The 21,064-nt window shown below is 34.7% G+C and overlaps 2 protein-coding genes across 8 annotated transcripts; both read left to right on the forward strand.

Moving 5' to 3' along the window:
• Positions 1–306: 306 nt before the first annotated feature.
• LOC147402851 (organic solute transporter ostalpha protein (DUF300)) lies at positions 307–13,702 on the forward strand. 7 transcript variants are annotated; one of them, XM_086438224.1, is made up of 11 exons: positions 307–458; positions 4,056–4,777; positions 5,017–5,073; positions 6,853–6,961; positions 9,519–9,703; positions 9,789–9,877; positions 10,098–10,353; positions 11,148–11,393; positions 11,506–11,906; positions 11,992–12,147; positions 13,353–13,702. In XM_086438224.1, exons 2-9 carry the CDS (start codon positions 4,535–4,537, stop codon positions 11,848–11,850), a joined length of 1,530 nt encoding a protein of 509 aa, XP_086294350.1. In that variant the 5' UTR covers positions 307–458; positions 4,056–4,534; the 3' UTR covers positions 11,851–11,906; positions 11,992–12,147; positions 13,353–13,702. The 7 variants fall into 7 exon arrangements, with proteins under 7 accessions (XP_086294350.1, XP_086294349.1, XP_086294352.1 ...); XM_086438223.1 differs by having other exon boundaries at positions 13,357–13,702; XM_086438221.1 differs by lacking the exon at positions 13,353–13,702 and adding an exon at positions 3,030–3,143 and having other exon boundaries at positions 432–458; positions 11,992–12,387.
• On the forward strand, positions 13,621–20,675 carry LOC147402852 (pathogen-related protein-like). Its single transcript, XM_086438227.1, has 5 exons — positions 13,621–13,648; positions 17,841–17,965; positions 19,368–19,500; positions 19,632–19,930; positions 20,473–20,675. The coding sequence occupies exons 1-5, from the start codon at positions 13,645–13,647 to the stop codon at positions 20,617–20,619; spliced, it is 708 nt and encodes a 235-aa protein (XP_086294353.1). The 5' UTR covers positions 13,621–13,644; the 3' UTR covers positions 20,620–20,675.
• The last annotated feature ends 389 nt before the right edge of the window (positions 20,676–21,064 follow it).

Raw genomic sequence — 21,064 nt, forward strand, 5'->3', positions numbered from 1 at the left:
TGGGTTTGGGTCTAGGTATCAGGTAATCGGGTATGGTGCACGTATTTGCATTATTGTCCGTTTACTTCACATTTGTGGCCATTCAGGCCTGTTTGGTGCCAAATGTTTCCCATTAAAAAGTAGGTGGATTATGCTGCTTTGCCCAACCCCACAAGTAATTAGGAATCATTTGAGTTGATTTTGGAATCTCATCGCTTAAGCATCATAATACAGTGCTTCGCTTGTGACAGAATCATTCTTACCTTGTTTAACAATGACACTCCACCCGAAAAACAAATAAAACGCAGCTATCGACGATGCATAAGCAACTAAAATTCGACACGTGTCTTATTCCCCACGAAATCCTTGATACGTTTACGTGGAAAGCCCACTTTTAAACAAATATAAGAAAACCTTGAAATAGTGTTTCTAACCGCCAAAGCTCTCTCTTTCTCTCTCGGGAAACCTTGGAAAAACAGGTTTGGATCTTAGAACAAATTTTAATATTGTTCATCAATCTTGTGTTGTTTACAGAAATTATTCATTTAAGTTATTTTGGATCTTTGATTTAGAAACAAATATAAAGTTTGAGTGTTCTTGATTTCTGCAAGTATGGTGGATTCTGCTAGGCTCGATTGATGTATTTAGGGTTTCTTCGGTTCTTAAGCTAGTTGAAACAAAAAAAAAAAAGAGAGGAAAAATTTAATACTAGATTTTTTATTTGGAAATATATATGAAGTTTTGGGTGTTCTTGATTTCTGCAAGTATGGTTTATTCTGCTAGGGTTCGATTCGTATTTAGGGTTTAGTCGACTCTTAAGTTACTTGAAACTAAAAAAAAAGAGGAAGAATTTAAATCCCGTTTTTTTGGGGTGAGGAAATATTTGTTCTGTTTTTACGAATTATGCTGAAATTCAGTTTCATCTGTAATTTGTCGTATGTGATTGAAATTGAGGTTTCTGAAGAATTATAGATGTCTCGTTTACGTCAATGAGTTCAATCACCACATTCCAACCCTTTTCAAAGTGCTAAAATTAGGAGTAGATTAAGTTTCAATGCCATAGCTGATAATTGGGTGCGAGATTGAAGATCGGATGCGAAAGTTCTTGAATATACGGAGTATTTAAGATAGTTTCAACTTGATCTGTGAGCATTTTGTACTACCTTCAGTAATTGTAAAGCAAGTAACAAGTTTGTTGAAGTTACAATGCTATATTTTTTAGTGCGTACAAAGGGCCCTAGTTGGATTTGTATACACCTAAAATTGGATTATTTTGGAGACTTTTTGTTTTTTGATAAGTATAAAATTTTATAAATGTCAAAAAGCGATTGCAAAGGAGGCTGCGATAGCCCCCAAACAATAAAACATCAAAACAAAGGAAAACAAATAAGAGCAAAAGAGCGAATGAAAAAAATCCTACAAGATACAAAGACGATCCCATCTAAACACAAAATCCTCAAAAGAAACCCCGATGAAATCCTTGCTCTGCTTCGCCCAAAGAAACAACAGTTCTAAAATCTCCATATAAACCGTTTCATAATTGCTTTCCTTGCTTTGGAACACCTTGTTGTTCATCTCTTTCCAAAGATCCCAAGCAATGGCTGAGGGAAGAATAGTCCGCACATGCCTTTTTCTATGAGAGAAGATATTATAAACCCACCCTTCTAACACCAATAAGAAGGTATTAGGAAAAACCCAATCCATAAGAAACAAGGAAGGAAAAAAAGACCAAATACCTTGGGAGAAAGAACAATGAACTAAAAAGAACTTGATGTTCAATGTTAGTTTGTAAATCCTACAAAGTTGTGGAAAAGTTGCTATAATGTTTATGTAGAACTACTTAAACTTGCTATAATAAAAAATGACAAGCAAGGTTGTTAAAAGCACTAGGTGGGGCCTAGTGTTGGACCCCTTAGGATTAGGTCGGTCTTAAATGACAAAAAAATTTAATGTTTCAACTTTTTATAATTAGTAAAGGTCATGCAAAAAAAAAAAAAAAAAGAGTAAACATTTATAAATATGCTATTACTAAGGGAATACCGACTATCAAGTGAGCTAGTAAGTCGCGAAGGTGGCTTCTCTTTTGGATATTTTGAATTCCACTCACATTGTGGGAACTGAGGAGGACAAAAAGAGAATGAAGCAAGAATAAGGACAAAAGATTCTCCGTGGGTTCTTTCCATAAAGCATTATTACACCCTTCTGATCTCGTTTTCGTGGAGTCTTCCATTGGTTGCCCCTAGTTCCTTCCAAGGTTGCCCTTTTTTTTTTTTTTCTCTTTCTCTGGAGAATTTTAAACTTTGGATGATCAGATAAAGCATGGGTGAGTTATTCTAATTTTTGTTTCCTGTGTAATAAAAGTGGCGAATCGGGTTGTCATCTTTTAATTCATTGTTCCTTTTCCGTGGCTATTTGGGTTCATTTCCTCTCTCTTCCATGTAGATTGGGTCCTTTCAAATTTGGTTTCGACTCTTTTTCTTTGGTGGACCACTATATTTTCGCTTGTAGGAAAATATACCAATGGATTATTCTTCCTTTTGCAATGTGCTTGGGGCTTCGGAGAGAGAGAGAGAGAGAGAGAGAGAGAGAGAGAGAGAGATGAGTAGGAGGGTGTTTCAAGGATAGGAAAGGTCTTCCCAAGAAGTTACTTTGAAAATTTTGGGTTTGCTATTTTTCTGGTGCAAGCGAAATAGAGATTTTGATGAATCATTTTTGAGGATTTTGTGTTCAAGTGGGCTGAGTTATGTGATGGGTAGTTCGGGTTGTGTGTATTCTTTGATTTTTGTTTGTTTTGCCTTGTATTTTTTTTTTTTTAGTTCTTTTTTGCTTTCCTGTCTTTTAATTTATTTTTTTCTTTTGTTAGGGGGGCATTTTGTCCTCCTGTTTCTCTTTTTTAATAAATTATACTTGTAAAAAAAAAAGTTACTAACTTGTAAGAAAAATAAAAGCAATGTAATTGCCAACATTCAAGTGGTTTAATGCCCCATCTCAAATGTTTTTTTAATATTAAACATGTCCCTCCTAGTTCAGTGATTTTTTTATGCGACAAGGGTGCCCTCACCCCCTTTGGAAGTGGGACTCCTTGAGGAAATGTCCTGTCACCACAAATAGCATATTGGGTAAAGTCGCGGATGGGGTGACTTGATCTCACGACCCACACCCAGGTTGTTGAATCACTGCTCCACCACTCGGGTGGTTAAGTTTGGTGAATCTTTGAGACACCCCTTGTGCTCTAAAATTGATTAACTAACCCCTTAGACTATGTAGTATTAGAAAATTTCTACTTTCATTATGCATATGTATGCATACATGTCTAGCATTTTGCAGCTTCATGAAGTTAGATCTACTTTAAAAAACATCTATGATATAGCTTAAATTCAATATTTCATTTATCTCTCATAGTTATGTACATGTAAAGGCTTTGTCATATGACTGTTATGTAGCTTGGAGAACTTCCAAAGAGTCTTGATTAGTTGGTTTTTGGAGTACTCTCTCTCTCTCTCTGAAAGGTATAATAGATGACTTATTAATTAAAAAGAAAGGTGAACACGATTGTTGAGATGATCATTGCAATGCAAATACAAAGAATTACCCCTATATCTTACTCACTAAATCCCACCGGAATGGAAAGTCTTCAAAGAAAATGCCCTTGAATTCAACAAAAATATTGAAAGCCCTTGGTGTGCTCCTTTCCATCGTACACACAAGAGTTCCTCACTCTTTACACACTGCAAAAGGAAGTAAATGACATAGAATCCTATCTTTCCCTTGAAAATCCTGACAATACCAACACCGTGCTGCTGTTTATAATGTTCCTGCGAAATAAAATTTGCTGCTGTATGATTTCAACATGCTTGCCATATTAGTTGGAGATATAATCGTTTAATTTTTATGCGTTTTATAATAAAGTTATTGATCTTATTGTTCTGAACATTCATTACTTGCACACTAGTTGGCTTTCTCGTTCCTTTTTCATTTAGTTTCTTTTCAAATGATCAATATTAATTATTTAAAAGGATTCTCCTTTAATTGAAACCAAATGATCAGTTGACTGATTGTTTCCATTTGCATTGCAGAACTTGGTCCTTGAGTTTTAAACCTCTGAAATAAAAGTGGAATTTTATGTTTCGTCCATTGTAGTTTCTACTGAAGCAAGTGTCATTCCTTGGTATAAGGGTATTGTTAGTTGCTGCCTCCTTTTAGCTTGCCGTGCAGTGGGCTTTCTTCGATGCATTTGTGTGGGCACCAATACGTATGAATTTTTCCTGGGTCAGTTCTATTCAGAGGTCCAGCTGATATTTTTACGTTTGACCACAGTTTTGAGGCACAGTTGTTGCAGGCAGAATTTCCTAAGTGGCAGCATTGAGCATTTGATGTGAATGATACTTCTCTGCTAGTCAAAGCAACTGAAGGCTATGTGCATAGTGCTCAACCAGAACCCGAAAAAAAAATTCGGGATCATACTCGTTATATTATGTTATTCAGTGACTTGCACCCTTAATTAAAATTTAGTTGTTGGAGGGGGAGTATCCATTGCTCATGTTCAGTTTTGTGCATGTTCATAAATATTCACTATAAAATTTGCTTGATGGCATGGCTGGGAGTTTTCTGTTCTTCATTTTTCCTTCTTACCTTGGCTGAATCTACAAGTCAATCAGAGAAAGTATGGGCTGTCAGCCTTGGGGACGAGTCAATCTATAGCTGGCCAATCATAACTGCAGGAATATCCGTTCTCATTGCGCTTGTTTTGTCCTTATTTCTTATATTTGAGCACATAATTGCTTATAATCTACCCGAGGTTCATTCTTACAGTCCTCTATTTATTTGGATGTTGTTTTTCGTTTTCATTATTTTTTGTTTTCTGCATGATCTGGTCCTTTATTCATTTTTTTAAAACCATATGGGTCCTGATTGTGAGTTTAAAAAACCACAATAAACATTGCAACTATTTATCTTATGAAACATAGCTGTTGGATTGTCTTTTTTAGCCACTTCTCACAGGGATTGATAATTATAGAGCTGGCATTTCATTTTCAGGAGCAGAAGTTTCTGATTGGACTCATACTAATGGTTCCTGTTTATGCGTTGGAATCGGTACGGTGAACCCTTTTTTCTTCCAAAAACATAGTTATTATTTTTAAGGTTTTAGGAAATTATTATGAGTGCCTTATGGCACAAAGTGCTTGCCAGGGTAGCAGGACATTTTGGAAGAACTTATTTGTGACATGATGCTTATACCTGAATATGCTGTCATGAAGTTAGGAATGATTGTAACCAATCTAAAGTAAAGCCAGGAATGATTGTATATCCTGAACTTCGAACAGTTTCTATCTAGGTATTCTTATTTATGAGAAATTGATAATTTAAAAAAACATTGGAAGACAATATGGAAGTTTTGAAACCTTAATTATAAAATAATTAGACTGGACAATGGATTGTTCCTTCTTGAGAGCACACCTTGTTTTTTTTTTTTTTTGTTGTTGTTTCAAATCTTTGTTGTTAAGGGTGGTAAAAGAAAAAAAAAAAGTTGGTGGGGTTTTATTAAAAATCTTTGAGGTTAAAGGGGTAAAGAGGAAATATGATAAAGTTAGATGGGTATTATTGAAAAAGAGGTAAAATAGTAAAATTGGAGGGATATTATTAAAATTGGGTGGGGGGAGTGGGGCAGGAAAGACAATAAAGAAGGTAGTATGGACCCCACTGCACTGTAGCTGAGTGAGACGTTTATCTCTTACAAAATTATAGCAGAGTGAGACCCACCGTTGTGTTTTATTATATAGATAGATAGACAATTTATATAAGCAATACGGAATGGTGGTCGGTTGACCAGCCAACAATAAAAAGCTACAAACAACAAAGAGAGACAACACAACACTCAAAAAATTGAAAGAAGAAAAAAATATACACAACATATGAATTTTAGAACTTAAATGATCCACCAAAACAACAAGCCCTCAAAAAAGACATCTTTGAGCTAATGCTTTACTCCAAAAGAAAAAAGTTTCCATGGCACTGATGATCACTTCATGGATTGAGCTCTCATTCCCTTAAAAGAAAAAATTATTCCTCTCTCCAAACAGCACAATAAATGACAAAAGGAGCTATACTCCATGAAATTCTTTCTTTCAATGAGAACTCCATGGACTGCCAAGATTGGAACAATGACGAGATAGAATATGGGAATACCCAATCGGTTTTGAACAAAGAGAGAAAATGAGACAATTTTTTTTTTGTTGCAAAGGAACAATGGATGAAAATATGATGGACATCTCCCCCACTTTCCTTGCAAAGGGAACAAAAATTTACTGTGACAATGCTCCTCAAAATGATATTATCAACAGTGAGAATTTTATTCCAAGTGATGGTCCAAATAAAAAAATGCTACTTTGGATGGAACCTTTGAACTCTACCATCATCTGTTGGAACAATTTAATGGACTTAGAAAAATTGTTATCTTCAACCTTTTCAGATGAAAGAAGTGTAAAGTAAAAAACAAGAAGCATGTTCTTTAGTGGCTTGTTGACAGCAATCACGTGTCCCACATATCGCAAATTTTGCACCCCTCCCCTTTCATTAGTGGTAACTTTTCATTGTTTTTATACATGAATAATTTCTTTTCCAAGGATTATGTTTTAATCATCTTCCCCAGAGTATTTGGGAGTTTTAAAAGCATCAATGACTATCATGATTATTAATTGCATGTGCTACCATTTTGACATTTTATATTAGGTAATGGAGTACGTTCTCCTTATTCCCCTCTAGAAAGATTGTTTTATAAGATCTTGAATCCATGTCGTGTAATTTAATATGGACTGGCCAATAAATTTTCTTGTTGTATTACGTAACTATTTCCATTTTGATGTTTTGAAACAGTTTGTGTCCTTATTGGATTCGGATGCTGCATTCATCTGTCAAATAATGCGGGACTGTTATGAGGCTTTCGCTTTGTATTGCTTTGAGAGATATTTGATAGCCTGCTTAGGTGTGTTTCAATGGCCTTATATTTTTATCTTTTCTATTTTCATGTAAGAACTATATTCTTCTCTTGGATTTGTCAATATTGAATGCTTGAGTCATATATATGGACAGTAGCATATTTGATAGCCTGCTTAGATATGTTTCAATTACATTTGAATTGGTTACTTTGTAGTAATTATTGTACATATTTTTTTTTTGTCTTGTTTGGTAGGGGGTGAAGGGTGTTGTACCTGACCTTGTTACATTGGTATCTCTGAGGTCTGTCTTGAGAAAACAAAATGAAAGCCTTTGCATTCTAATCAGATTGGACTTTATATACATAGGGTGGTGTTCGGCAGCAACGTTGTCCTATATGGCTTAAAAGTTTCGGATTGAGCTGATTTTTTGTGAGGGTGATCTCTATGGTGAGGAGATCATCCTCACACAAAATCAGCCCAATCTGAAACTTCTAAGTCCATCAAAAGTGGTTTACCAATTTTCGGTAAAAAATTGACGGTCCACATTTCTAAACCATTTTGATGGGTTAGAAGTTTCAGATTGGGCTGATTTTTTGTGAGGATGATCTTCTCACCATAGAGATCATCCTCACAAAAAATCAGCCCAACCCGAAATTTTTAAGCCATATAGGACAAACGTGTTGGTTCCATAACGTTGGCTGCCGAACCTGACCCATATATATTGGGCTGATTTTTTGTGAGGATGATCTCTATGGTGAGGAGAACATCCTCACAAAAAAGCAGCCCAATCTGAAACTTATAACCCCATCAAAAGTGGTTTAGAATTTTGAACTGTCGATTTTTACCGTTAATTTGAAACAACTTTTGATAGAGTTAGAAGTTTCAGATTGGGCTGATTTTTTGTGAGGATGATCTCCTCACCATAGAGATCATCCTCACCAAAAATCAGCCCAACCGAGACTTTTAAGCCATATATGACAAATTTTGTCTCCCAATGTTTTCCCCTTGAGATTGTCTGCTGAATGCTCCCCTATATATGTATATGTATGGATCCCGCTCGGCAAACAACGCTAGAGAGACAACATTTGTCCTATATGGGTTAGAAGTTTTAGAATGGGCTAATTTTTTGTGAGGATGATCTCTATGGTGAGGAGATCATCCCTATCCAAAACTTTTAAGCCATATAGGACAAGTATCCAACTTGCACGATAGTAAATGGGTTATTACATTAGAAAGTATGGATTGTTTGAGAGTGGCAGCTCATTTTGGTAGCAATGGAGCAGTGTGAGGAACATCAATTCAAATTTTTTCTGAGTTGTTGGAAATGAGATGCACTAAAACTTTTGACCTGGGCCATTGGATGTTTCGGAGTTGGATTTAGGAATGGAAGTTTATTTTGTGCTAACATTACCTATGAGCTTCAACTTTTAGTTTTGTTTTGCATATATGCTTCACAATCTCTCTTACGTTCTTTAAGTTGCATCAATTTTATTTAATTTTTGTTTTCAATATTGGCAAACTCCAACGTCAAAGAATCTAAAATCCTAAGTTGGAAAAGGCCCAGGAGCCCAACCTAAATGCAGAAAGGAGCAAAGAGGAAGCTTTTAAAGTCAGTCATCATATTTTTCCTTGTCCTGTGATATGGTCTGAACTATTCCTATGTCAATCTGACCACTGTTTGAAAGTTGGTCCTCTTATACTTTTAATGCTAAAGGTAAAATCATTTGGAATCTTCTACCCTTCACAGTTTGATAGGGGATTTGAAAGTGGAGGAATGCTACGCACTTGAAGGGAAAGAATATCAACCCGGAAAGTAAAGCCGACATGCTCCTCTAGTCAAAAGCATTCATGGAGTTCTTGGGGCCCTTTTTCTTTTTTCTGATTTTTTTTAGGTGGGATTCCTTGATTTTGTAATTGGGAGGTTTTTGAATGTTGGTGACGTCTTCGTTGGCTTCAAACTCCTTTCCTTCAAAATTCCATTCATTCCTCTCCCCTCATCTGCCCACAAAATCGTGATCGGAAGAAGACTCCACAAAATTCTCTTACACGATCTAAAATATAGGGAAATCCAACTTTGGAAGGAAGGAGAATGATTTAGGGAAAACCCATTCAAGACACATAAGACTTAATATTGAACACGTGCTCTTGCAAACTACTGTGGATTAGAATGAGATCAACAAATCCTCCACTAGCTTTGCATAAGTAGCAAAATTTCACATTGAAGAATACCCCGAGAGATGATATGATCCACGATCAAAATCTAATCTAAGGCGGCGAACAAAATGAAAAGAGCCACATCTAAGAACAAACTTTGGACCCTGAGAGATGGACTTTAGTTGAACATAGTGGAAAGATGGAACGAGAAAGGGAGAGAGAGAAAGGACAAAGAAAAAAGGAGTGCATTGAAAAAAGAGGAGAGGAATGATTATGCCATTATGCTCACTCCTAAACACCATTTGATTTCATGACTGGTTTGTTACTAAAGAAGTTGGTTTGGCAATTTAAGTTCTCTTTTGATTATATGTTGGAACTAGCTCTCAAAAGTTTTTCAATACTGAAAATTTTCATATAATCTGTTCTTGATTAACATTTTGTTGTTCAAAGGTGGTGAGGAGAGTACAATTAAGTTTATGGAATCTCGGGACCGAATCATTTTCAGCACACCTCTTTTGGAAGAAGCTTATTATGATGGAGTTATAAGACATCCATTTCCATTGAATTGCTTCTTAAGGCAGTGGTATCTTGGTCCTGATTTCTATCATGCAGTAAAGATTGGAATTGTACAATATGTATGTGCTCTCTTGATGATTAATCTATGTATTCATGTTTGAAGGTCATTATCTCTGGTTTATTGAATTTTTTTTTGTCTTTCAGATGATCCTAAAGATGATCTGCGCATTGTTAGCAATTGTTTTTGAATTCTTTGGGGTATATGGAGAAGGGAAGTTTGAGTGGAAATATGGGTATGGCATCGTCCTCTTTTTTTTATTCTTCTCTGTATTCTTGTCTTAGCTTATTTGTTCATCCGTATTCCTGTCTTACTGTATTAAATCTTGCACTCTGCATGAGACTCTCTACTAAGTGAGTAGCCTAATTACAGTTACATTCCTGACTCTTTTGCTTGTGTACTTAAATATAACTTGACACTCTATTGTTACTATAATGGTTTATATGTGCATGCAGCTATCCGTATCTGGCAGTTGTTCTGAATTTCAGTCAGACGTGGGCCCTATATTGCCTTGTACAGTTCTATTCCGTCATTAAAGAGAAGTTGGAACCTATCAAACCCCTTGCTAAGTTTCTGGTATTCAAATCAATTGTATTCCTAACATGGTGGCAAGGCATCGCCGTTGCATTCCTTTTCTCCATGGGAGCATTTAAAGGCTCTTTGGCACAAGAATTGAAAACACGTATTCAAGACTATATCATCTGCATCGAGGTGTGGAATGAACTGTTGCTTTCTTTTATTTTTGATTTATTTCTGGTGTGCATCCATTTGAAAGTGGTTACTAGTCTGATTCACTAAGTTACTGCATCTGAGAGTGGATACTAGTTATTGCTTGTGTTGCCTATGTTCCTATGTTTATTTCAGTCGATATGTCCCTTTCTTTGTTTCGAGTTACTAAGTTATTGACTTTTGCTCTGGATAGAGTGGAATGGCGGAAAACGATTTGTTTAGCTGGCTGGCAAATCTTTTGGATAAGGCTTTGTTGTATTTAAGTCATAGTTGAAAAACAATATGATTTATAAATTAATATTTGTTTGAATTGGAATGCCAATAACCGATAAAACAAAATGAGTGCCAACAGGTAACACAGGTATTTAACATGGTAAAAGAACTACTTTGCTGGTAGCCATTAGGAAATGGTAGTTCATTTGTTATGATCCTACATTGGAGTAATAGTACAGATTTTCCGCAGTATACTAACATATTATGAGTAAGCAACCACTTCTAGCCAATCAATATCATCAAAAAATTGTTAACTAATAGACCATATCTTTCCTAACTTGTACTATTAAATGGTCATAATCTTTCAAAGTCAAAAGAATTTTAAGATAAATTCATTGCCACTCTCTTATTGTACTCGTGGTTATTATAGTTTCTATCATATGCTAATAAAAGGGTATCGGATATAAAAAACTATTCATATATTTTTTTTCTCTTCATGAAACTTCAAGAGATTACTCTTTTCTTTCCATATTGAGTTCTAATTATATACATATGCCAAACAGATGGGTATTTCTGCTGTGGTGCACCTCTACGTCTTCCCAGCTACACCTTATATACGCGGGGAAAGATGTGTCCGTAATGTAGCTGTAATGGATGACTATGCATCACTTGGTACGCCCCCAGATCCAGAAGAAGTTCGAGAGAGTGAAAGGTCTACTAGGATGCGTCTTGCTCGCCATGATGAGAGAGAAAAGCGATTAAATTTCAAGCAAAGTGTCCGTGACGTGGTCATGGGAAGTGGGGAAATTGTGCGATAATTCTCTTAGCTTACATTGTTGCGATTTTTGTTATTGAAGTTCATTATTTAATCTAATCCTTCCACACCTAAGTGATTGTCTGTCTGCTGTTTTGTGTTCTTAGGTGGTTGACGACGTCAAATTCACTGTTTCACATGTTGTAGAACCAGTGGAACGGGGATTTGCAAAAATAAACCAAACATTACATCAGATATCTGAAAACGTGAAGGAGCATGAGAAGCGGAAGAGAAATTCTAAGGATGATAGTTTTCTTATTCCACTACATTCATGGTCTGGAGAATTTACAGAAGCTCATGATTATCTTCTCGAAGGAAGTGTCAGTGACGGTGGTTTGACTAGTGGGAAGAGACACAATCAACCTTCTAAAGCTACTACAGCTTCCAGAAAAAGAGATCCACATAATACTTATGGCCAAGCATCATACAAATTCAGTGGTAGTAGGAGCTAATGTGAATCGAATAGTAAAAATATTTTGAATGGCTTGAACATCTTCAGCCGCAGAAGGTTCTGTTCTCTATGTTGTCATATTTCTTTCAAGGATTTTTCATGACAAATCTTCTGACAAGACTAGTGTATTTTTCTCTTTTAGGGTAAAGAAGTTTGAAGATTTGTAACTGCTAACCGCAATCATTCCACTGAAAAAGACACATAGGAGCCAGCCTTGGAGAGTACAGCAGAAGACTAAATCTGATTAAAGCCTTGCCGTGAAGCAAGGGAACATACAAAAATTCTGATGTTACAACAGGTATTTTAATTCTCTTGTCCTGTTTTTGTCAAATACTCAACGATGAACAACAAAATTTCATTGTGAAACCAAGAACTAATTGTTGACACACAATTCATGTGACTTTTAACTATAAAAAGCTTAGGTTTTGTAGGCATTTTTAAATTTTAGAATAATACTTCTCTCAACAAGTTTCTACTACATGTTAAGGTAAGCTTTAATTTCATTTGAACAATTCATTAAAGAAGCAAGCTTATGTGATGTAATTGCTTGGAACAATATAGTAGCTACCTGACACTCTTGAACATCATATGTAGGATCCAATTATTTTGTAAAAAAATTATCTCCCCCCCACAACCCATCTCCTATTCACCCCATCTGTCCTTTTATAGCATTGACAGCCTTACTTGTTTGCTTGCTTACTTGGTGGCAATGAATGGCACAAATGGATAAACTAGATTTGTGTTGAACAATCGTCCCTAAACATTTTCAGTCTTGGCAGAAAAAAGGGGGGGGGGGGGGGGGGGGGAATGCTGAAGTAACATTGAAATTGACATTGTTTGGGACATTGCTGGCGTGGATGTGTCTATAGAACCATATATGCTTTTCGCCGAGATTCAAGTGAGAAACATCTATGGTTCTATGCACACCAATGTCCCAAACGATGTCAATTTCAATGTAACCCCAGCACGACTCAAAAAAAAAAAAAAAAATCCAAATGAAGAAATAAACTTTTGAAGCATTTCTTCTCCCATCTTGGTTTTCATTCTTTAGTGGAAGGTAAAAATATAGTAATATTAATAGTATTTTTTACGGGTCCCGTTCAGCAACAAACATTTTGGCAAAACATTTTTCAAAACATGGGTTAGAGGTTTTGGAATGAGCTGATTTTTGGTGAGGATGATCTCTACGGTGAGGAGATCATCCTCACTAAAAAATCAGCCCATTCCAAAACTTCTAGCCCCAGTTTATAAGTTGAAAAATCGTGGACCGTCCATTTTTTGTAAACCATTTTTGATGGGGTTAGAAGTTTTGGAATGGGCTGATTTTTGGTGATGATGATCTCCTCACCGCAGAGATCATCCTCACTAAAAATCAGCCCATTCCAAAACCTCTAACCCATGTTGTGAAAAATGTTTTGCCAAAATGTTTGTTGCTGAACATTTCCCATTTTTTACACTCATTTATTCTGTCATCAATTTGCTCTGAAACTGACTTTGCTTAAGAAAGGTGATTGCAACCATGAGGTCACGAGTTCAACTCCTATATACCCACAAAATAGAAACGTTCCGTCATGTGAGATCAAGGACAAATAGTGGAGATCCCCTGTCAAGTCCACATGTAACAATCATTGAAAGGCCTACAAGTCTGGCAACTTCAATTTGGTGATTCCACCCAATGCTTATAATCAACAAGCCATTTTCATAGAAAATGAGATTTTCCTTTTAATTTTTATTGTATCTTTTATTTGAAAAACTCTTTTCTTGATTAACAGAAAGTTCCCTGACCGCATCTCTCATGAGTCATGGGCATGGCAATGAAAACTGAAGATATTGGGAAAAACAATTAAAAGGAATTTTTTTAATTGTTGCATTTAAATTTGAAATTTGGGAGTTCATTGGTCATTACTGAAGATCAATCCTATTGGTTGGTGTCTTTTCATTTGGATTGAAGTTAGGAAAAGTGGTTTTAGCTATTTTTTCAAAAAATTTGTAAATCCCACGTTACTTTCTAAATTTTTTGGAGGGATTTTAGAAACTTATAAATAAGATCTTTTCAACTCTTTCTTCGTTCCAAAGACTTCTTGAGAGTTAATGGCTTTTAGTTATATGGAAAAAATTAAATAATTTTTTGATATTATATAATATAAAAGAAAGAAAGATAGAGAGAGAGACTCAGATAAGGGACTGTCTAACTTTGGATTGGTTCCAAACTGGCCCAAAGGGTGCTGAATGGATTCACGAGATGTCTAATGGGTTCTTTAATTCGAATAGGTGCCTAATGGTTCTAATGGGTTTCATACCTATTGAGTTTCTTTGTCTATTTACGAGTAGATGTAATTTTAGAAATTATTCTCTATATATAGAGGTCAATTCTGTTAAGAAAGTTAATCAGAAAATTTATCTATTTCTAACTTTCATGTATTTGAGATTCTGTGTGATAAATTTTCTCAAAATAGACTTAATAGTATTTTTGAAACTCATTTATTATATCATCAATTTGCTCTGAAACTTACTTTGCTTAAGAAAGGTGGTTGCAACCATGGGATCGCGAGTTCAAGTCCTATATACCCACAAAAAAGAAACGTTCCATTATGTCTTTTCCGGTTATAATCTCATAGATGAAGTGCCAACTTATATTCACTCCAGCATGACTCAATAGCTATATATATAGATATGTTTTTATAAAATATAATTAAAATAGTTTATAAAATAATAATTTTATTAACTGTTTTCTAAACTAGGATACAGATTGGACCACTATTTTGTGTAAAAGTAATATCTATATCCTATCCTATACAGTAATGTATAGGACCATTGTCTTCCATGTGTGGCTCGACTTTAGTTTTCTATATTTTTTTGGATGGAATTTTGATTCGGATTCTAGGGTTAGTAGCTTGAGAGAAAATTATAACCCGACAACTCTCAAGTGAGACAAAAGAAAAATAATGGAGATCTCTACATGCAGGAATCAATGAAATATTTGGGTGACTAAAGTCCAAATGTAACGATCTTTGAAATCTTTGGGTGAATAAATCAAAAGGCCTACAAATCCAAAACCACAACTTCAATTTGGTGATGCCACCCATGCTTAGAAAAAGAGATCTTTTTTATAAACTTGTCATTGAAATCTTTGGGTGAATGAATCCAAAGGCCTAGAAGTCCAAAACGACAACTTCAATTTGGTGATGCCACACATGCTTAGAAAATGAGATTTTTTATTATTTATTTTTAACTATCATTGAAATCTTTGGGTGGGTGAATCAATCCAAAGGCCTAGAAGTCTAAAACGTCAACTTCAATTTGGTGATGCCACGCATGCTTAGAAAATGAGAATTTTTTTTTTTTTTTTTTACTTGTATCTTTTATTTGAAAAACCCTTTTTTCTGATTAACAGAAAGTTCCCTGATCGCATCTTTCATGAGTCATGGGCATGGCAGTGAAAATTTAAGATATTGAAAAATTAAAAGGAATTTTTTATTTATTATTATTGCGTTTAAATGTGAAATTTGAGAGTTCAATGGTCGTTACCAACAATCAATCCTACTGGTTAATTAACATATTTTCACTTGCATTGATGTTTAGAAAAGTGGTTTTGACTCTTTTTCCAAATAATTTGTAAATCTCACATTGCTTTCTAAAATCTTTGGAGAAAATTTTGAAATCTAAAAAAAATATTTTTTCTCAATTCTTTCTTCTTTCCAAAGACTCTCGTTGAGAGTTCCTAATGACTTTTAGCTATATGAAAAAAAAAATTAAATAATTTTTTATTGTATATAAGATAAAAACAAGGAAGAAAGAAAGAGAAAAAAAAAGAAAAAGATAGAAACTAAGACAGGGGGTCGTCCAACTTTGGATAGGCTCCAAACCGGCCCAAAGGGCATCGAATTGGGCTATGGATGCCTAACGTGTTCTCGGATTGGAATAAGTGCCTAGTGGTTCCAATGAGTTTCGTACCTATTAAGTTTATTTTTCTTATTTATGAATTGATGTGAGTTTTGAAATTATTCTCTATATATAGAAATCAATTTTGTCTAGAAAATTTATCAAAAAATTTAATTATGTCAAGAAAATTTATTAAAAAATTTATCAAAAAATATACAATTGTGAGAAACTGGCTTTCTTGTATCTTAAAGACAAATTCGCCAATAACCCATCTGTATCTTCATGTTCAATCAGAATAGGGTGTTTGTTGTCTATAAAACAACGTAGTGTCTCAGAACAATCTTTCGTTGTCTCAAAACAATCTTCTTCCCTGTTTTTTCACTTTATTTCAACAATTTTATTAACCAAAGCAAGAAAAAGAAAAAGAAAAAGAAAAAGATGTAGGGGACTCTTCATTGAATGGTACATTAAAGACAAATAAGGATATCTAAATAATTGATATAATAAAATAAAATATATGTTACCAACTCCAATAATATTATAAAACATACCATGAGGACGATGCAATACTTATTTTTATATACAACTGAGTTGACAATGTAATAAGGAAGAAGGACATCTTGCGCTCACTAAGGGTGACATTATCGGTTAATTATCCAAATAGGATCAGAAAGGTGTGCCGAACTCATGTGTTCGAATGAGGCAATTTCATCAATGGACCTCTCCTTAGAATTTACATTGACACGAGTCCAATACAACTGATGGTGTTACATTATTGAATGATGGATAGTAACACCAGTTATTCATCTAGGACTGCTAATGGGTGGGTTTAGCCCGCTTTGACAGGATCAGGTTTGGATGGTATACGCAGGTTACATTTAGTTATTAGGTTGGATTGGGCAAACCTCCATTCATGTTGGAGACCGAGTTGGTCTTTTTAAATTAGGCCCTTAGGATGGCCCAATAATGTATATGATTATTTCATTTTTATAATTTTATATTAATTATATTATGAATAGGGGTGTCAATGGGTCTGTTCCTAAGGAACTTATAACCATAGCCATCATATAAGTTCGGATCCAATTTCAAAATAAATAGAATTGGAATCAGAACCGTAAAAAATCACGGGTACCCATCGGTTCCGATTCTCAAGAATCGAATGACAAAAAAGATACTTCAAATCATTATAAAAAAATTTCCTTTCAAAAAATTAACATATTATCAACAAAATTATTAATTTAGTTATAATTTTTTATACTTAAGATACAAAATAATTATTTTTTTCAAAAATAAAAATTTATCTTTGTTCAAAGTAATGACTTTTTAGAAGAGTAACTCATTTTAAGTTTCAATCGATAATTTACATACAAAATTGAAGAATTTTATATAACATTCACTTATTTTTTAAATAAAAAATACCTTAAATCATCTATATATAGTATGGAAAGAAATGACAAAATAAATCGATTTCGGATACCTGCGGGTACCCATTGGATAAAACCAAACGGTTATGGTTACTATCAGTTCAGTTCCATTTTAGATCTGGCTCTAATTAGTTTCAATAAAAAGAATCCAGAATTAGGTATTTAGTTCTAAATCTGGTTCAGTTTCGATTAAATGGTTACCCATTGACACCCCAAATTATGAGTGCTGATTTGTGAACTCAACCTGATAAGGAGGACTCAAAACTCATTGAAGTGTCATGGGCAAAGAATTATAGATTTTGTCCCTCAGGAGAGACAACCGACTTGCCATCTGTAGTTGTGCATCCCAAGTGAAAGAATTTATGGCTCCTTGCGCATGACATGACAATGAGTTTTTTTAGTCCGACTGTTAAGTTGAGTTTAAAAATCATTAGTCTTATATTATAGTTATGAATATAATTCATATCCCTTCACCTGAATTATTTTATTTTATTAGTAAGAAAACTAGAAAGGTTGAATGAATGTTGTATTAGCAAATGGGTGGGGTTTCGATCTCTCTATATAATCATTCATCTCCAAACCTGCTATTACCACCACCTCTCTCTCTCTTTCTCTCTCTCTCTCTCACTCTCTCTCTCTCTGTTAACAAAGTAAGAAGCAATGGCTTCATTTGATGTTTGTGAAGGGGAAGTGAAGGGTGATAAATATCGATCAAATATATATGGAGAAGCAGAGGACACGAAATGGAGATATGGTGCTCCACCCAACTTTGATGTTGTTAACAAGCTCTTTGAAGAAGGTAGAACCAAGGTGATAAAACACACACACACACACACACACACTCTCTCTCTCTCTCTACATACATACGACTTTTCTAGGGTCCAACACCACGTCACTCCAGCATCAGTATAAGTTAAGTTGTCTACTTTGCATGGTTTTAAATCTTGTCCGAGACTGAGATGACTTATCTGAGTTGTCTCGGTATCATCCACCAATGAGACAAGTTGACAAGTCGTCTCAAAGAACTTATTTGCTCTAACTCTAAGGCAATTTTTTAAATCTCGTCAGACAAGACTAAAATAAATTTGATCTCATCGAAGACAACTCGGTCTTGTTCACGAATTAGATAAGACGACAAAACAAGTTTTAAAACCATGTTACTTTGACACGCATCTTTCATGGTGAAGAATTCTAACATAATAAATGCATTTATTAATGATATAATAAAGTATTTGTTGTGTAAAAGATTAATATGCTCTTGTATTTTTTACTAAAAGATAAAACAAGGAGAGGTATTATTGAAAAAAAAAAAAAGTAACATTCCCATGAGATTTTGGACATTAGAATTTCTCTTAATTAAAAAAGTAAAAAATATAACCTTAATAATGATTCTGACAAGAATAACGATTTTCTGACTTTAACGCATTTTTTAAAAATCTCGTCAGACATGACTAAAATAAATTTGATCTCATCCAAGATGACTCGGTCTTGTTCCCGAATGAGACAAAACGACAAAACAAGTTTTAAAACCATGTTACTTTTACACGTATCTTTCATGGTGAAAATTTCTAATATAATAAATGCATTTATTAATAATATAATAAATGTATTTATTATGTAAAAGGTTAATATGCTCTTGTATTTTTTACTAAAAGATAAAATTAGGAAATGTATTATTAAAAAAAAAAAAAAAAATGTTGAACAATACTAATGTTCCATGAGATTTTGGACATTAGAATTTTCCTTAACTAAAATAGTAAAAAATATAACCTTAATTAATGATTCCAACAAGAATAATGATTTTCTAAACCCAACCCCCCTTCCCCCTCCCCCCTCTTCTAACATACTCTCCAGATATATTGTGTATCCCGAGGAAATCTATGACTCTAGCACACGCCACATTAGGAGAGTATGTCTGAGGGAGAAAGTCAGAAAATCACGACTCTTCTGATAAACATTGAAAGCAGAAAATTGTTCCGAACAACTTTTGCTTTTGAACCATTTAACTTTTGCATTGTGCAAGAAGGGGAAATCGAACTGTTACTAAATAATAATAAATAATAAAAAAATCTAAATCAATAAGACAGTGACACATGGACTTCAATGCTAGCTTTTGTGTCCGAGAATTAACTCTAGGCTTCCCACATAACATGATCTTAAAGTTATCCATGATTTTACTCTTTTAACAGTCTCCAATTGTTTGTTTTTTTAGGTATGGGCAGAGGATTCCATGGAGGGAAAAGTTCAACGACTGGTGAAGACATGGGATATGGAGATTTTCTATAAAATGCGTTTAGAAGACTTCAAAACAATGAATCCTGAAAAATTTAGTTTCAGCATCAACGGTATTAACGCGAACACACACTTCATCATCTTACCATTTACTTAATGTGTTTATATCAAATAAGAGTAGTATATATATAAAGGTAGGAGGAACATGTCATGAAAATTAAATGGGGGGGTCTCCCATGTGCAGGAAGAACACCTGCACACCCAGAAGATCTAGTGAAACTTGGAGGCTACAATGCAATGTTGCAAACTAATTTGCCTGAGAATTTACGTGCCTATGACCCATCCGTTGAAACATCAGAATCGTCTCATAGCTTATTCACCACGACATTCCCTCGAGGGTTTGCTTTGGAAATTCTTCAAGTCTATTCAGGTCCTCCTGTAATTGCTTACAAGTTCAGGCACTGGGCTTTCATGGAGGGTCTTTTCAAAGGTCATGCTCCCACTGGGGAGAAGGTTGAATTCTTTGGAACAGCCATCTTTCAGGTATTCTTTTTCTTCTTCTTCTCTATCTATATGTATTCTTCTTGATATATTCAATGTTACGTAACTTTTACGAATTATAGATTCTCCTAGTTTTCACTGAAGATGTGATTTTAATAAGAATTACTTTGGAGGAACAAGTTTCCTCCAATTGACCCCATATTTTTAAGATAAGACTTTGATAATATTGATGATAGCCCTAGATCACCTTTTTTAATAACATGATAGGGGCCGAGCTAGGATTTTGCCCATGTGCGGGCGACTAAGATTGGAAAAAAATTTGTGACAGTAACTTTGAGTGAAAAATATTTTGTGGGGGGGAGCTAATAAAGTAAAAAAAAAATTTGTAGGGGCAAATGCCCCCACTTTAAATCCGCCCCAGGTGACACATTTATAATCTCTAAGATTGGATATGACTTTGTGCAATAATTAAATGAAATTCATGACCCTAACTTTCTTGTAGGCTAAGGATTTGATTAGTTTATGTTGGTCGATAATAAAGGGTATATTAAATAAAGGAAGTTTTCTTAAATGTTTTGTTTCAGCTTGGTGAGTCAGACCAAGTTGAAAAGGTGGAGTTCTTTTATGATCCAGGCCAACTAATTGGACAGCTTCTCAAAGGTCCTGCTTTGGATGGGGGTGATGCCACAGCAACTTCATCTCTTGGTTGCCCATTCTTAAACAAATCTTAAATGTTTGGAATCTACTTTCAAGTTTATCTTCAAATATGTACTCTCTTTTATAAATCCTTAGCTGTGTGTGAAACTAAATAAATGTATTTCTTTTTCTATATTTCTGTTGTAATATGTTTTTAATAGAATACGAATTTCGTTTTAATGTATAAGTAGTCTTTTTTTAATATAGATTTTCTGTTTTGATGTAAAGTAAGTGCAAGTGCTAGATTATAAAATAGGGTATGGATCGTATGCACCTAGGGTGGAGGATTGATGCCCTCCTCCCACACCCTAATACACACCACGTAAGTTGTAATCCTAAGAAAATTTTAAAATGAGATAGTTTTACACTAATTCTTTGGATTATGGCTTACTTGGCGTGTACTGGGGTGTGAGAGGAGGGCTTCAATTCGTCACCCTAAGTGCATACGATCTGGACTCAATAAAATAATAGTGTCCGGCC

Source organism: Akebia trifoliata, chromosome 4 (genome assembly GCF_017979445.1).
Source record: "Akebia trifoliata isolate Shusen 1 chromosome 4, ASM1797944v1, whole genome shotgun sequence".
Taxonomy (NCBI): Eukaryota; Viridiplantae; Streptophyta; class Magnoliopsida; order Ranunculales; family Lardizabalaceae; genus Akebia; species Akebia trifoliata.